Genomic DNA, 18,161 nt, shown 5'->3' with positions numbered 1-18,161 from the left:
CAATATCCCTGTACACTAATTTTTTTCCCCTTATGGATATATATATATATATATATATATATATATATATATATATATATATATATATCTTTCCTAAAATTTTTCTCTTTGTCATCATGTGCAGGCCCCCCAATGCTGATGCTCTTCAGATGTGTTGCAAAGCCAGCCTGGACCTTCACAACCTTATTTGTTCTGACCTATTTTTAAAAAGAGAACAAAACCTCCCACCTCTTTCTGCCAAAATGATTTTAACGCTGTTACAAGTTTCAGGTCTATCGGTGAGTGCATGTTATAAAATCATTATAGGGGCTAAGGCATTGAACAGTTAGGTACAAGTACAGCATTGGCAAGAAAGAAAAAAATTAGGTCCTCAGTATGTTATAGCTAAGGCTAGCCTTAGATCATGAATAGTTATTATTCATACAAATGTAAATGTGTATTGTATTTTCCTATTATGGAATGTCAGACATGTTGTATACTCTTCACTCCATCAAAAAAATGAGGACTAATGTCTATACGTTATTTTTCATACGTGTAAGCTTTTAAGCTGAACGTTCATGTTGCTGTTTGTTATTATTTATTTGCAATATCTCTTAGATTTACCAAAATATGTAAGTAAGGGCCACCTAATCACTGTCATTTCATGTCCAGTCAGGAAAGCAGGCCTTGTACTGTATAATTATGATATATCTTAATGAAAATTCACATTTATTGAACTTTATCTTCTAAGCTTAATGTCTTTTGACATGAGACATTTTTATTTTATTAATATTACACAGTATTTATATAGTGCCGACATATTACACCTCTCTTTACAAAGCCCAGAGTCATGTCACTAGCCGTCCCTCAAAGGGGCTCGCAATCTAATGTCCCTACCATAGTCAAATGTTTTTAAAACAGTCTAAGGTCATTTTTTTTTTTTTGGGGGGGGGGGGGGGCAGTTAACCTAACTGCATGTTTTTGAAATGTGGGAGGTGTATACCCTGAGGAAACTCAGACAAACACAGGGAAAACCTGCAAACTCCATGCAGATGGCGTCCTGGCTGAGATTTGAACCTGTGACCTAGCAGAGGTGCTACCTCAGAGCCACCGTGCTGCTTACCAAAAAACCTCTGTTGGCTCATATCTGTGTCTATCTTGGTAGCAGGCTGTAAAATATATACTGTAAAGTCCTTATTTGATTCTAATGTTTTGATGAGTAGTTTTATAGTACAAATGCACTGTATGAGCACAAGTTTGTGAAAATACATTATACAATTTTGCTATGCATGTGTGAGATCGGCATTTTTTTTGTACCCCATTGAAGAAAAAGCTTGATGATGGGCATGTGCAGAAGGAGCAGCCAGAAGCCTCCTGGGATGAGTGTGGTGTGTGTCCCAGGAGTCTCTGTGCTCCCAGACAGAAAGGGGGGGGGCCTTGTAAACAAAAATAGGTTTTAATTTTTTTTTACCTTTATAGTTTTGGTATATTAGTTTAATATAATGTTATATTATTACTATATTAATATAATGTTATATTATTATTGTTACACGTTTTGTATTGAAATGTAAATTACTGTAAATTCTGTACTTCCTGCTTTCCTTGCAGAAAAAAAAATCAGGTCCTTAAAGACAAGGTATGAGTTTGTTGTGGAAAAACTCCAGGAGCCTGCAGAGAGCCTCATCCCCACTAAATAGTAGTAAAAGTATCTTCTCCTTCAATCAGTACAGGTAGTCCCCGAGTTAAGGACATCCGACATACAGAGGACTCCTAGATACGAATGGGGCTTCCCTGCTCGCTCATGTGCAGCCTTATTAGGGGGGGGGGGGTCGGTTTGCATGACTTGCAGAAGAAATCTTTTGCTAAACACAGCTGAGCAACATCTTGTAACTCTTTAATGACCAGGACAAACTCTGCAGTTGTTTCTTTTTGCATACTAAAGCTACGTACACACTTCCAATTATTATCGTTGTTAAACGAACGTCGAACGATCCTGCACGATATCTGCGAACGATCGTATAGCACCGATCCTGCACATACAGATAACGACACGATCGTTCGTAGATATTGTACACACAATAGATACGATCGTTTGAGCGATACAGGGAGTGACGTGCACGACAGGAAGTGAACGAACGTTCGTTCGTCACGCATGCTCAGACCATGGACGATCAACGAACGACCGTACACACGAACGATGGTCAACGATCGTCGTCCAATCCGATCCGCCGGTCCGGTCGTTCGTTTCCAACGACTTTCCTCGTTCGTCGGCGTCGTTGGTTACTTTTTTTACGAACGATTTTTGCCCAATCGATCGTTCGTTCGTCGTTCATTTTGAACGATTAAAATTGGAAGTGTGAATTTAGGCACAGCTTGCTCCAGAAGTTAATGAATGTCTAGGCTCCATAAAGTTTTTTTTTTTTTTTTGCTTTGTTTGTGATTAACACACTGTGAGGATTTTATTTAGTAACTGACCTTAGACTGTAATAAAGGCTTAAGGCTCTGGTAGGGACATTAGATTGTGGGCCGTTTTGAGGGACAGCTAGTGACATGACTTTAGACTTTGTACAGCGCTGCGTAATATGTTGGCGCTATATTAATATTGTGTAATAATAACTGCCACCACGCTGCCTAATATGTTGAGGCAAACATCTGTCCTAATGGCATTTATTAAAATACTGTACCTGTTCCGACTTACATACAAATTCAACTTAGGAACAAACCTACAGTGCCTATCGTGTATGTAACTCGGGGACTACCTGTACCTGATCCAACAAATGGTATTTTAGCAGAATGGGCACAAATTCCAACAGACAAATTCCATATTCTTATATAATGTCCTTCCAGAGAATTGGATGTTGTCATAGACTCAAAGAGGTGGGGGCTTCATTATAACTTTCATGGTTTTGTATTGGGATTCAGGTTCCACATAATTTCAAGTACCTAATCATCTAGTGTACACAAATTATTGGATATATGTGTATAATTTCACATGTGTAAAAAAAAAACTATTGATCTTTGTTTACGTAACGTAGCACTGTCATACAGAAGAGGAGACAGAAAATGATTCACAGGAGTCTGAACTGGAGAAAGTTTTAAATGGTGTACTGTTATTGACAACAAAGTGGCTGGACGATGTGTATGGGCAAAAATTTTATTGTCATAGCTTTTCAGCACAGCTTTGGGTAAGTGTTTGTTGTTGTATAATTTTTTTGATAAATAATAAGCAGTAAGCCAATACTTGTTGTTTCCTTGTTATGAATAGGAGCCTCCTGGTACACATACATCATAAGGTCAGGCATGCACAGAAGGGGCTTTTTCCATCAATGGAAAAAAAGTGCCAATCTCACTCATGTGTGTGCTGTGAGATGGGTCCCTTTTTAAAAAAAAATTCAGGATATGTCACCCAATCTTGCCCAGTGACATAGACAGAAGACGGAAGAAGATGGCAGTGTCCAGGGCAGATGAAGAAAATATCCAGGACTGCGTGGGACCAAATTAAGGCCAGCTGTGGAGGGATTGAGGGATCTGTGGAAGTAAAGGTTAAGTGTAATTTTTTTTTATTTAAATGACAGGTCTGCTTTAAGCACTTTACCATACATTTAACTAAAGTCCCTAATATTCAAATTTTTTTTTCTTCTTCAAAAATGGATCTCCGCCTACCCTGGCTTTCCTTTATTTCAACTTTCTTATCTCTTTTATGAGGTTACTTCCTGATGTTTCATTACAAAATGTATTTACCATCCGTTTTCCAAGTATTAATATTATTCTGCACGTACAAATTGCAAGTTCTATCAAACGGTTATGACATGACAGTGCAGTCAAACTACCGTATTTTCCGGCGTATAAGACGACTTTTTAACCCCAAAAAATCTGTGTGAAAGTCGGGGGTCGTCTTATACGCCGGGTACTTACCAATCCCCTGAACGGGGAGAAGATCCGAGCTCGGGTTAGCCAGAGTCAGCCGTCAGAGAGCTTCGGGAACGCTGTCAGCCATGCGGTATAGATTTCTATGCGTGTTATAGAATATTGTGATTTAAAAAAACAGCCACTAGGTGGAGCTGTGTGACTACTTTACATAGAAGGGTAGACAATTCTATTATTTAAAGTAAAAATTTTCTTTGTTACTGTTTTTTTTTTTTAAGTGCAGCAAACTCTATATTTTACCTGGAAAAGCTGGGGGTCGTCTTATACGCCCAGTCATCTTATACGTCCAGTCGTCTTATACGCCGGAAAATACGGTATTTATACCACTGCCTCTACCATGTGTTTTAATTTACTACCAATCTCCACGTTTTTCCCTTTGAGACAGCAGTCAGCATTTTGCATTTGTATAATGTCCTGTGGCTGGTCTTGTAACATTCTGGGTGACCTACCCATTCCTCAGGAGGTGGGGGCATGATACACTGCACTCAAAGGGCCTGATTTAATAAAGCTCTCCAAGGCTGGAGAGAATACACTTTCACCAGTGAAGCTGGGTGATCAAGCAAACCTAGAATTGATTTCTTCAATGTCATTTGCTATTTGCTAGCAAATGCTTTTAATCCTGGACCAGATCCATACCAGGTTTGTTGGATCACCCATCTTCACTGGTGAAAGTGTATTCTCTCTAGCCTTGAAGAGCTTTAATAAATCAGGGCCAAAGTCTTTTCTTAGTCCTCTGGGCTGAGTATTGCTGGGTTTGACATCTTGTGTGTGTGTGTGTGTTTGTGTATGTATATATATATATGTTTTTTGTTTTTAATAGTTTATGTATTCATTAAACTTAGCTTGTTTTTTATGTAGGCATTGAATCAGTTTCTGAAGGCTGGTGAAAATGTATCTCCAAAGTGGAAGGACACTCTTCTCAGTGTTCTAGTCAGGAAGATAAAACAGGTATTTTCAGAAACTAACCTGACTTTATTTATATATTCAAGATAGAAAATAAAAGAATATTTTCAGTTTTTCTAGGATTTTTCTTTTTTTTAGGGTTTTCAGCAATATTCTTAGAATTACTTATGCAACTGAAAAGTCTAATAAAGGGAAACCATTAAGCCTAAATGGCAAAACATACTGGGATTTCTCATCTCCTGTTGATTGGCCCTGCAACTAAAAATCCAGGCAGTCCCATATCTGAGGAGAGCGGTAAAGTGTGTTTTTTTCATTGAGCTAACTTACCTGTGTGTGCAGTCTCATCTCCCAGCATTCAGGTCTGTTTCCAAAATAGGCTATTCAGTCTGTTCAAAAAACTGGGGCTGTTGGCAATACTTTGCCAGTTGCTCGAAGCAATATACTTATATAATTTTTAGGCGAAAAAATAGATACCTTCTTATTTGTAAAATAAAAAAATAAATTCTACTTACAAATGTGTGCACTTCCGCTACAAAGTCTTTGTTCATCTACTGTCCTCAGTGGGACCAGGAGTAAAAAGTAGACTCTGTACATGTGTAGTAGCAAATGCTCGGAAACGTTTAGGCTGGTATTACATTACTTAATACGTACTACAAAAAAAACACTAATACATGTTTTTTAATTTTTTTTTTTCATAGGAGGATGCAATTAATCAAATTTCCTTGTACTGTAGGGAACAATATCAGTTTAAAGATCTTCACCCCTCCATATCTAAATGCTTTGAAGACTGTGCCATTGAAGCAGTGCATATGGCATGCCAGGTAAATTACTTCACATCAAGGTGTTTTTTTAAGTGTGTAAAATTGTATATTTTAGAGTATGGTATTATTGTAAAGATGAAAATATTGATGGCACATTTTTGTGGTGACTCTGTCACTGAAATAAATGTTTACAATAAACTTTTACCTGCATAGGGACATTTTATTCTTCCTTTTCACCCAGTCTTCATTCTCTGCAAGAAATTCTGCTAGCTGAAGTAAATGCAGAATCCTACAGTGTCAGGAGTGTCAGATTCCTGTTCCACTGCTGTGCTTACCAAGTTGATCGATTATCTCTCCATCATTATTATTGTGTTCTTGTGGGTTGGTGGGGGACTGGAGGTAGGAACCACAGAGTTTAGAGGGGGACCAGAAAATCAACAGTGCTTATAGAATCTGGTAGGACTCACCTCACCAGTCACAATACTTTAGGAATCCAAATGAACTGGGTATCACTGCACCATTGGGATGGGTGAAATGAGTAATGCTTTGATCCAATAAGGCCAACTCCTGACAAAAAATAAGCACTGACAGATATATTATGTTAAACTGCCTGGAAAGAGATTGCTACACCATTAGCATTCTGAAATGCTAGATAACTTGCAACTTGGGATGCTGAGCAATTAGATTGGATCAGGAAAGGAGTTGAGATAGGTGTGGCTCAGAGACAAAAGCTGCTCAGTATTGTAGGGTGGGGAAAAGTAGAGGTTCACTCAGAGCCCAAAGCCCAAATATAGCTTTGTCCAGCAGTGCTGATATGGTAATGCAAGTGTTGCTTGTTTAAAACTATTTGGAGGTGATGAGGCAACTGGCCACTCAACATATAGCAAGCTGTCCAGACAGAAAGACATGCTCTCTGACTGCTTTTAGGATGAACAAAATAATGCATTCAGCATTTGGCAAGAACAAGCTGACTACTAACTACCAAGCTTGGAGTTCAAATGTATAATCTGCAGAAATACAGTGCAAGCAAAAGCACAGCCTTTGAGCATGTGTACTGTTCTGATAAAGTCCTATTGGGTATGCGTATTTTATTGTATTTGTATTTTTTTGTATTTTATAATTCTGAAAGGGAGTATGTGACTTATTGTGATGAGCTGGTGCATTCCCTTGCTTTAAAAAGGAAGACAGTAGTATTCCCACCCTGTCAGGTTTTCGACCACACTGAGGAATTTTAGGTGAACCTAAAATTTTACTTATGTTATTGTTCATACTTTTAGGAGAATCAGTAAACCAATCACAGAAGCAAGAATATTTATGTAAGCCAACACTGAATGTTTCCAGGCTGCCATGTTGGATTAAATATTTTGACAAATTTTATAACATTACAGTGGTTGCAGTTTGAAATGGAACAATATTTTAATACAAAATTGGTTTGTGATTTGCATATGCTGTATTATCTTTTTTTTAAATGAAAGTGGAGTTTTCAATAGCAACCTGCATCTGAGTTTCAAATTCTTGTTCAATGCAGTTAGCAATGTGTTGCATGGGTCAGGTGAATTTGTGTTATATTTCACATTTAAATGCATGTTTTCCTTCTTTTTAAAACAGTCAAAGACAAATATTCTTAGTCAATTAGACGCATACAATCTTGCAAATTTTGGTCGTTTGGTGTCAAGTGTTATAGAAAATTCTTGGCCAAAAGATGATGAAGGAAACAACATTAAAGACAGTAGTAGAATTTTACAGCACTTGTTAACATGGGCTGATGCTACATACATCTTTAAAATTTATGGTAAGTGTTACTTGCTACGATTAACTCAAATGTATTGGGTACATTTTACCTTAAAATAATTGTTTATAGTCGTTATTGTAGATAAATATATTTCTCATCAGGCCTGTCTGATTCCGTACTTTGTGGTGGGGGTTGACTTGCAGTTAAATAAGTAAAAATATTTGTGTTGAAAGGTCTTTTGTCAGTAAATAAAAAGTAAATTTGATGTATGTAAAAATACAAACTGGTAATGAAGTTCAGAAAAAATTTAAAAGAATCTTACAAAGATATATCTTGATTCATGATACAGCGTGTAAGAGAAAATGATGGTCTTTCTCTACCACTGTCCCTTCGAGTATCTCTTTTTATACTTATGTTTTTCATTGACATACATGGAATAAAAATTACATCATACTTGCCTACTACGACAGATATTTAAAGTAATATTTAAAAATATCTTTACTCTTCCACTATTTTTAGGTTATGTTCAAACATATACATTCCAAATTAGAAATGGAAAGAGAGTAGGATGATTTTGTTAACCGTTGTTCCCTTTTTCAACAAGAATGTTAGGTTCTCATAGCTTAAAATATAAGCAACGTTAAAAAAAAAACGTTATAACTTGAGATGGGTATAATGGGTGATCCAACACCAGTAGAAAAATTGGGGGTATTGTTGTCTCCAGAACAGGAATGGATGGAGCAATTAAAGCATTGTGAAAAGTTGTACCTGTCCCCCACTCTTATAAGAATATCTACTGCACATGTTTGCATACACGCTAAAGCCTTTTTACAGCATATACAGACCACAAAAAGCTGTGACAGTGGTTCCAACCCTTTTCCACTCTATTCAAAACACAATAAAATGTTTTTGTGATCCCTATAATTTTTGGAATTTAACCCTAAAGATAACTTAGCATTTAATCTCCTACCCCTAATGTTTAACATTACCGCATAACTATTTTTAAATACTTTGTAATCGACCAAAGTGACCGTATAAAGGCTTGACCTGTTCCCCAACAAACCATTTGGATGTAAAAACATTTTTAAGAAATGTTAAAAAAAGAGAGAAGATAACTGTCCTTGTCAATCTTTATTTCTGTAGCCCACATACAGAGAGCATTCATGATAGTGCATTCATGGATAGCTTACTTTGGAATTGTCTGTATACAACAATATATTTAACTCAATGTAATTAGTTTCTAGACTAAATAGTTCCTGTTTTATGTTGCTGATCTATATGGTACAGTGAATATATAGTGTGTTCCAGATGATAAATAGCGATGTACAGTACATGTGGAATTTACTGCTCCAAGGAAGTTTTTTTCCCCAAAGGGAATGGATCATATATGTTTATGATATAATTGGTTGATCACATTTTTTGTTGAGATAATAATACTTTTGGCAGCTTATATATAATATTATATATAAATAATTATATATGTTCCTGCCCTTATTACAGCTGTACAGGCAGAATGTTCATTTCCTGTATTTCCCTCAGGAGTCCATAAGTAAAACTAATTATTTATTGCAATTTTTTTCTGTGGCCTAGCAGCTAATAAACCAGCACTTGTTCAATCCATAATGATCTCTTCTACTCAGCTGCTGTCCCTTCCTACCAAGCTCTTTACCATTTCTACTCATTTCTGTTTTCACAGTCAATAACCTGTCTTCTTCATACATCTTTAATTTCCCAATATCACATCATCTGCAACTTCTGCCCTGCAAACAACCTTCTTCTGCCGTCCACTAAAATTACCTCCTTACACTTCACAAATTCTGCATACAGAATTTTTCACACGTTTTCCCCTCCCCTAGAATGCGACCCCTTGAAACTTTTAAGCATACTCTGGAAATTCACTTACTTACTTACTTACTTACTTACAATACAGACAAGTATACAATCTATCTTGACAATCGCAACTTGACTCAGGAACCATTACCTCTAGATATAAAGCTTGCTTACTTATTACCTTAACTTTTGTGTCCCTGCATTCCATTTAGATTATAATGTAACAAGGGAAAGGTTCTCTCCCAATTGTTTCCTTGTAATTTGTAATTTCTTTGTATTTTGTTAAACATCGTCTGTATTAGTAATACTGACATTTATGTATGTTTTTTTTTGTATTTTTTTCCTTGCTTAGCACCTCAGAAGATGATGGTGATTTTTAGATCAATAATAATGTTGGGGCACAAATATTTGTAATGCTTGTTCTTTCGGAATAATGAATCAGCTGCATTATTATAAACAGTATCTTAAATTTATAAATGAAAGCCATAGTAATAGTATAGTTTTATGGACAAAGTAGATATATTAAACATAAAAATACAATAAAACTATTATTTATAAGTTTGTTGGGAAACAGGAAACCTACCTGTGTTCCTTTTTGACTATTAGGGACACTAAAATAGGATGTTATTACTAACAGTTCATATTGTTTCATTTCAGGAACGGATGGCAACATCATTTTACAGTTTGGGGAAGATATTCAAGTACTAGTGGCTCTTTCAGAATCTGTGTTCCTGGAAGCTGTAAGAAATGTCATGGATGGGGAGGTGCTGTTTAAACATATGGAGAGTATTCTAACACACAAGGAGCAGTTTGTAACCATCTGTACACTGAGTAAGTCCTCTGATGCAACACTGAGCAATACTTTCTGTGAATTACTGGAGGCATAGTATATATAACAGGCCTTATGGACTGCTTTACTTTTTCAGAAGTTGAAAAAAAAGAGAAGCTCTCCCTGACTGAAATAAATGAAGTGTTAAACTTGAGAAAAGCTGAATTATTCAAACTACAATCAGAGCGTAAATGGGTGGACAGCCTTCTCAAAATGATTCAGAACCTGGATCCTTATATAAAAGGTATTTAGTTCTAATACATTCTCTCTGTTTTTCTTAAATATATAAAGTGTATGTAATCCAACGGTTTTTAAACTGGAACGAAACCCCAAATTTAAAAAATTTGTGACCAGGCAGGTCATTTTTTTGGAAGAAGTGATAGGCAATGTCCCTTCTGAAATAAAATCCACTCATCTGCCTGATAGCATTTTTTAAATTGCTCTCACCTGTCACTGTCCTGTCACATCTTTTTCCTTCCGCCAAATTCTTCCTTCTCTTCCTGGTTTCCGTCTTCTGCCATCTTGATTGGTTGGGTTGGAATGACCTAACCCCTGTGCAGGCGCATAGGAGTTCATTCAGTCTGGGGTGTGCTGGGTGTCCCTGCTTCCTATGCAGAGCTGCGCATTTATCGCCTGTCCCTTTCTGCAGTTTTCAGACATTTAGACCTTAAAAGGCCTGCACATGTAGGCGTTCAAAGGGCACGCTTTCATTTGGGTTACTAGGTTGTCCCTGATTAGTTCAGGCTCAGGAATCTGACTCTCAGTCAAACAAGTGCTTCTTTCCTGCCAGCCTATTTTGCTGGAGAGGAATCCGGTCACCCTCAGTCCAGTGGATTATATGTCCCATCTTCCATCAAACAGAATAGCACTGTGATTTCACCATCTCTGCCATATTGAACCATCCTTCTGTAGATCTTCCTATCTGTTTTAGTTGGACAACACCATGATGGTGACTTACATCAGGAAGGAACCAGAAGTCGCACTGTGGCAAGAGTGTTAGATTGGATTCTGTCCTGAACTGCATATTACAGCCTTGTTAGCTATGTACATTGCAAACGTAGACATTTGGCGGTGCTTGACCCATAGAAGTGGTCTCTTTACCCAGATGTGTTCCAGTACCTGTGCAATAGTTGGGGGATGCTAAGTGTGGAGTTCCTGGATTTAAGGTTCAACAACAAATTGGACAGGGTTGTTTGAAGTCCACGTCCTGAGACAAAGGGGCACTTCTAAGTTTGTGATTCCTACAAAGCTAGGAAGTCTTCGTGCAAGGCTTTTATAGGATGTGGACAACATACTTTGATGTCTTGGGGCTTCCACCCTGAGAGTTGTTCTGTGGAATGAGTCTTGTTCTTCTTGCTTTTGGGTCTGGAACAGTGTTTCGCTCTCAGGACTATTATGGGTCAGAATTCTTCCCCTTTCTGTGTGAAAGACCATTGACCTCTCAATCCTTGATTAGAACCTGGGAAGTATTTTTACATGTACCCCCTCTGCTTACCCCAAAATCTCTGTGCAATATGAATTTGCTTCTCTTTGCATTTTAGAAACTGCTGTTTAACCCTGTTAGATACATTCTTGTCTACACTCTCGCCCACAAAGCTGTTTTCCTTGTAGCTATCATATCTGTGAGGTAAATGTCTGGCCTTTTGACCTAACGTTTCAGAGAACAATTTTTGGTCTTGCACAGAGACAAACTGGTGTTGAGGCTCAGGACTTACTACTGTAGTTTCTGCTTTTCACCTAAAGCTGGAATGGTTCTTTTTTGTCTCTCTGTTTACCACAGGGGAATTCAGTAAATCTCATGATTACTGTTATAGCCTGTATTGGTAATTATAAATGTATTTTCACTTCACTTTAACTTTCCAAAATTTCTAATGATGGATGTTTTGTAACCTTCCTATATACTTAGATTTATGTAACATAATTACATTTATGACCTGTTTTCATTTTTTAAATGTACCACATAAATTTGTTAATTGCATCAAGGTTCTTTTTTTTACTTTGTCAGGATCCTCTACATAAACAATAATAATCAATTTCACTAAATTATAAAATGCTGTGGTGAAAGTTATGACCTTTGTGTTGTTTATGGTCAGTTTCAACCCGGTTATAATATAAGATTATATAACAATAATTAGTGCCAAAACTGAAATCATACACACACTAAAATCCGACTGCCAGCCCTCTCCTTCCCCCTCCTATATTCAGGGCTTATCCCTCAGGCTTTTTATCTGTAGCAAAACAGACAAAACAAACAGGCATTCCAGACATAGAAGGAACTATTCAGTTAGTCTTGTTACTTGCAAAGCACACATCTCCTTTTTGTATATTGCAAAAATGCATAGAAGATATACAAAAAGTAAAATTATGGATTATATCTTGGATGAAAATGAGACAGAGGATGCAGACCAGCATAGGGATACGAATAAACAGGTTTCTGAGATGGAAGATGAAGTAGAGTGTTAACCAGAATTCACAGACACATCTGATGAGTCTAATGAGGAGGCCACCACTGCTGAAACTGTTTCCATTCCTGCTGAAACATTCAAATTTAAAAGTAACATCTGATGGAGTTCAGTACCTCCTGACATACATGACAAGCTGCTGAAAATGTCAAAAAAATGACCCCTGGGATCACGAGGTTTGCTGTGACTAGATTAAGTGACATTGTCAATAAAAAAGTCATAATTTCTATGATAAACCTTGAAGGAACAAAAGTCCATGGGGACATGTGGAATGACATTGTTGAGGAATGCCTGGATACTAATATTGGTGTTCTTCTTCTTGCTGGAGTGTACAGATTCTATAATGAGGCCAGTCATAGTCTCTGGGATGCGTCATCAGGCAGAACAATTTTCCGGTCAACAATGTCACTTCCGACCTTTCGAATGATCTCAAGAGTTCTCAGATTTGACAACAGAGATACTAGAGCAAAAGCTGACAAGCTTGCTCCCATCAGGGATGTTGGGCACAGATGAGTGCGGCTCCTTCCACAGTGCGGCTCCCTGGGCCTCAGTAGATGAACGTTTTGTCCCTTTCCGTGGAAAATGCCCCTTCCGGCAATAAATGCCCAGTAAGCCAGGCAAATACGAAATTAAACCTGGGCAGCCTGTTATGCAAAACAAGCTATGCGTGGAATCTACAGATTTTTACAGGCAAACCTGCAAGTGGCATCCCAGAGAAAAACCAAGGAAAACGTGTGGTCCTTAATATGACTGCGGGGTCACAATATCACGCGTGACAGTTTTTTTTTTTTACCAGCTATGACCTTCGACTTCTCAGGAGGAAACACTTATACTTATATCCACTTTTCACAAAGATGCAGCTGTGTCATCAAAAAATGACAAATAGCCCATACTTATCCTGAATTACAATAAAAACAAAGGAGTGGACAACCTGAACAAGCTGACTGCCAGCTACATTTGTCAGCGAATGACCAGCAGATGGACAATGGTTGTGTTATATAACATCTTAGATGTGTCTGCGTATGATGCGTTTGTGTTGTGGACCCACATCCAACTGGGTTGGAAAAAACAAGCAGAGAATGTTTCTTGAGGAGCTAGGAAATTCCCTTGTCAAGGCGCACATTGACGGGTTCCCCGAGACCCAGTCACTACAGCCTTTGTCAGACAGCTGCAGAGCTCGCCAAGCACTCCGTCCACGTCATTAACAACACAAAGAGCATTAGCGTCAGCATCCTCAGCCAGCCCTGAGTTTCACTTTTTGCCACACATGCATCTAAACACACACAACATGCATGTTCTTGCACAAAGAATTTCTATTAGTGTGATATGCTTGATTGGTTGTTTTTTTAAACTTGCAAATCTACATTTTGTATTATTACTTGTTATGCTTTTCTATTTTTGAAAGAAAAAAAACGTTTTTTTTGCCTTTTGTTGAAATAAATATATATGGGTCAAAACTGACCCGTAACACCATAGATCTTACTATAGTTAATAATAATAACATAAAAAGAAATAAAAAACAAATAATTAGGAGATGTGTTTTAATACCCCTCAGTAATAGTCTGGTAACATAACAACCTTTTATTTACTTATATAGTTCTTTTGAGGTTCATTTTACCATTTATTTTTTATTAAAATCGAGAGTTATGCGATCAAAGAAAAGCCAAGGGGGTCACACCAAAAATATTAAAACCAATCTTTTAATCTTTTCATGGATAAGAAAGCCTAACAAGGTAACCAAGAGGTAAGAAACAAATTGGATGAAAAATAATTGTTTTGAAGATATTTTTATGGCTGATTAAAGAAATGGGTCAAAACCGACCAGTTAACATCATGGATAGTAACAGTAAGCTAGGTATATAGGAAGGTTAAAGGGAACCTAGAATTTTAGATGACACCTGAGCAAATAATTTTCTATTGGATATCCAAATAATTAAAATTATCAATATCAATCAATTACCTCTCAATACATCTGGTCAAGCTCTGATGCAAGGAAGGCTTAATAAACACCCAAATATTTCTACTAGTTCCTACTTTGGATATTTATAATGAAATAAATTGGACTCTTAAAATCATTGGTGTAATGCCTTTGTCTTCCTCAAAACACCTGATTTCTACACACGTTTTGCACACGTTTTGTGTGATCAAACGAGCAGCGGTTCCATTGCTTCTTTCCACCTTTTCAAATAGTCTATTATCCTATGGTCTAGTGTTGGCAGGTTTTGGCATTTTTTGATATTGCCTTGAAAATCTTTTGACATCAAGTCATTGACATGTACAGTTGATCTGCATTTCGTTGTTTTGTGTTTTAGTGAACTACCACAAGAACAAGTCCGTAGCAAGTTGTCAATTTTTTATGTTTATACTGTACCTGGTCACAAGCATTTACAACATTTATTGCCTTCAACTTACTTGTAACAAAAGGTGTATTATAATCGCATGTCCCTAATGAAGTTATTTGTCTTATTATTTGTCTTAATTGTGCATTATACACAACTGTTGTTATGTTTTTTTTTTCTTTTATTTAAGTAAATGTTTCTGAAATCATCTCAAAACACTCACAAGACATAGGAGAACAGAAGCTAATTGATATTTTACCAGTAAAGACCCTTAATTCCTCTGACAAGTTTACCAGACTTGATGTGTCATATTATAACCTCAGTGCCCCTGCGCTGTCCATGGCTGAACACCTAAACAATTTTAGGAATAGCCACATCTTCATCACTTGTTGGGAGACACAAGCCAAGGCTCTTGCTGAAAGCTCACATAAAGAATCGCCTGATCAGAGTGAAGATGAAAATGATTTGGAGTTCACAGTTGATAGAATAATTAATGAACTCTTCAATCCATGCTTTGAAAAGTGTAAAGAGATTTATAATGATCTTGAATCGGGAAAAGTGACGTTTGATGTTGTGGATGAGTTTTTAGCAGATTTCAAAAACAATTACCAAAAACTGGAAAAGGAGCTTAAAATCTTGCTGCCCATGGGAGTCCTAAATACAGGGAAATGGATCTCTGATCGTGTGAGGCAAATAGAACAGTACCACCAACTTAATGTAGCTTTTTGTTCAGTAAAGGTCATCTATGATGTAAAAAAACTTTTGAAGCTAAATGGAGACTTTCAAACTTTGGAAACCCTGTTGCAATTTGTAAGTAAGACTTGTTCTTTTTTGTATATACCAATATGTTGTTTATTGTTATTAACTGTAATTTAGTGGGTTGTGTTTGTGTGTGTAGTGGTAAATGTTGGACCTAATAGTGGGTTTACAAACTACTAAATCTGAACTTTTAACAATAAGGGGCTAATTTTAGAGCCTGAATTTGACGTAGTCTTAAAGCCCATGATGATCATGGTTTAAAAATACTTGTAGTTAGGGCTGCATTGGCTAGATACAAAATTACTTAGATTAAAGTGAACATATTGTCAAATATGGTCTCTTCATAGCACATTTCATAACATCCCACGGATACACAGTGCGCTTGAGTACTTTTTTATACCCTGGAGCAAGGCCCCCGATGACATATGTGGGATCTTGCACATGTGTCATGGGCATGCGCAGAAGGAGGAGCCCACAGCCATCCATGGTAAAATCCATGGAAAGGGAAGGGACCTTCTAAAAATATATATATATCTATATCTATATATATATTAAAAAAACACATTTTCTATCCTTTTACATAATATTACATATGTAAATATAGGTCTGCTTTAGGCATTAAAAGGTGTTGTGACTTAAATTAGTGGCTGTTGGATCTCCCAAGTGAAATAATATATCTATATAAAATAAAAAAAATAATGGCATGCTGTAAATGAGCTGTGGATCAGCTGATTTTCTGCTGCAACCCTTACTGTACAGCGGAGTCAGGTCCCTTAATTCACTTTTATGAACAAGCTTTATAGCTTGGTCAATTACCTAGTCCAGAAATAAGATTAGTAAAGGAGTAACGAGATAATGCTGTGCCCCCCTCCCCTTCTCTCCTCTCTAAGCAGCAAAAGTTCTTGTGTTAGATGAAAGCATCATCAAAGGCTGTAAAACCTACTATTATTGGCTTAAAGTGCTACCTCTTCCTCTTTCAGTCCTACTCCATCAATTTAAACAATGACTGAGGCTCTGATTGAAATAATTAAGGTCCCCACCCTTTGCGTAAACAGTGCAAACTTTGCACCAAAAACTGCCAACTCCAAGTAGGTTGGAGTAGCAGTAGTGACAGCTCACTTCAACTCAGCACTTAGCTGGTTTATAAATTGTAATATAATAATCCTAAAAACAAATAGGAAGCTGGTAGATTACTTAAACTGCTAGAATTTTTAAACATTTGACATGTAATGATTAGATAAATATTCCCTTCATTATGTTAATCACTTGCTTGTCTTGCAGGCAGATAATTTTGAGAACTATAAGCATGAGCCTTTATCTTGTATTAGTGATGAAGTTGTCAAAACCAAAAAATTGCTTTCGGAAATTAATGAAGATCACATTGCATGTCTTAAGGAGGTTTTAAAAAGAAAAGAGTTTTTCTTCTGGGTTCAAGAAGCATTAAAAGGTATGTCTATGTGTTTAAAACCTAAAAATCAAGAGTGACTAATCTCTAGAAACGTCCAAAAATCACTAAAGATACTCTGGTCTTTTAAAGTGCTAAATTAATCAATATACAGTGGTGCTTGAAAGTTTGTGAAACCTTGAACCTTTATTTATTTTTAGGCAGGCAAAATATCATCTCATTTTCCTAAAAGTAGATGAAGAAAACCCACATGAAATTCCACAGTTCAAATGCAAAATGTTCCTCTACATGTTTCACATATTGGTTTCCCAGGAGAAACATCATACAGTGGTCTGTAATATAATAGAATCCTCCATTATATCACCACACAAGTAACATCCTAATAAATCCATTGACAAAGTTAACCAAAAAAATCATGCAAACACTTGAACAGGTAACACATCCACTTGATTACCAAACAAATGTGGAAACTGCAACTCCAGATATGGGAGGACAGAAGATGGAACCTACATTCAGAATTATATATCACATACGTTTTGTGGATCTTTTTTATACAATCCTTTGGTACCAGTTAAGAGACCTGACCCTTGTTCCAGAGGTGCCTGTGTCCATTAAAAACGCTTCTTGTGGCTGAATATGACTGCAGTCAACTAAGTAGCAGTGTTTGACTGCACTTCCCAGTGTACTTGAGATAACGGGGCATTTCAAGAACAAAAGATCAGATAAAAGTTGTAACATACAAAACAGGATTATGAAGGAAAACAGTTTCATTTCAATTGGGTTTTTCAATTATTATTGCACATTCATACATTTGTTAAATGAAGTTAACATATCTATTTAATCCTTTCATGATTTATCATTTAATATTTAGATGTCAATGAGCTGAAAGTGTTTGTGGACCTGGCCTCCATTTCTGCGGGAGAAAATGATATGGATGTAGACCGTGTTGCCTGCTTCCATGATGCAGTGCTGGGGTATTCACCATTACTCTATGATCTGAAGCCTCATTTTGGATTTAACAACTTTATGGATTGCCTTGAGAAATTATGGAAAGCCTTAAAAAGTGACCCAAAACTTCCAGAAAAGCTGGTAAGCAAATCTAGTATATTTTATTATAATAACAAAAGTATAAACTAATTAACTTTTTATTTACAATAAAATAGGTTGGGTTTGCTGCAATTAAAATTATGTTGGTGCATAATTTTAATTTATGTGTACAGAGGGGAAAACATATT

The 18,161-nt window shown here is 36.7% G+C and overlaps 1 protein-coding gene across 1 annotated transcript in view; it reads left to right on the top strand.

The window, feature by feature from the left end:
• LOC140322402 (E3 ubiquitin-protein ligase RNF213-like) overlaps positions 1-18,161 on the top strand; it is a 133,866-nt gene that overhangs the window by 33,361 nt on the left and 82,344 nt on the right. Inside the window, exons 16-25 of the mRNA XM_072398975.1 lie at positions 125-278; positions 3,015-3,164; positions 4,765-4,854; positions 5,508-5,630; positions 7,179-7,362; positions 9,790-9,963; positions 10,059-10,205; positions 14,953-15,572; positions 16,803-16,968; positions 17,798-18,015. Of these exons, the coding sequence (XP_072255076.1) occupies positions 125-278; positions 3,015-3,164; positions 4,765-4,854; positions 5,508-5,630; positions 7,179-7,362; positions 9,790-9,963; positions 10,059-10,205; positions 14,953-15,572; positions 16,803-16,968; positions 17,798-18,015 (2,026 nt within the window). The remainder of the gene's footprint in view (positions 1-124; positions 279-3,014; positions 3,165-4,764; positions 4,855-5,507; positions 5,631-7,178; positions 7,363-9,789; positions 9,964-10,058; positions 10,206-14,952; positions 15,573-16,802; positions 16,969-17,797; positions 18,016-18,161) is intronic.

Source organism: Pyxicephalus adspersus, chromosome 2 (assembly GCF_032062135.1).
Source record: "Pyxicephalus adspersus chromosome 2, UCB_Pads_2.0, whole genome shotgun sequence".
NCBI lineage: Eukaryota > Metazoa > Chordata > Amphibia > Anura > Pyxicephalidae > Pyxicephalus > Pyxicephalus adspersus.
Note: the sequence above shows the minus strand (reverse complement) of the source record. Positions and strands in the feature narration are given on the sequence as shown.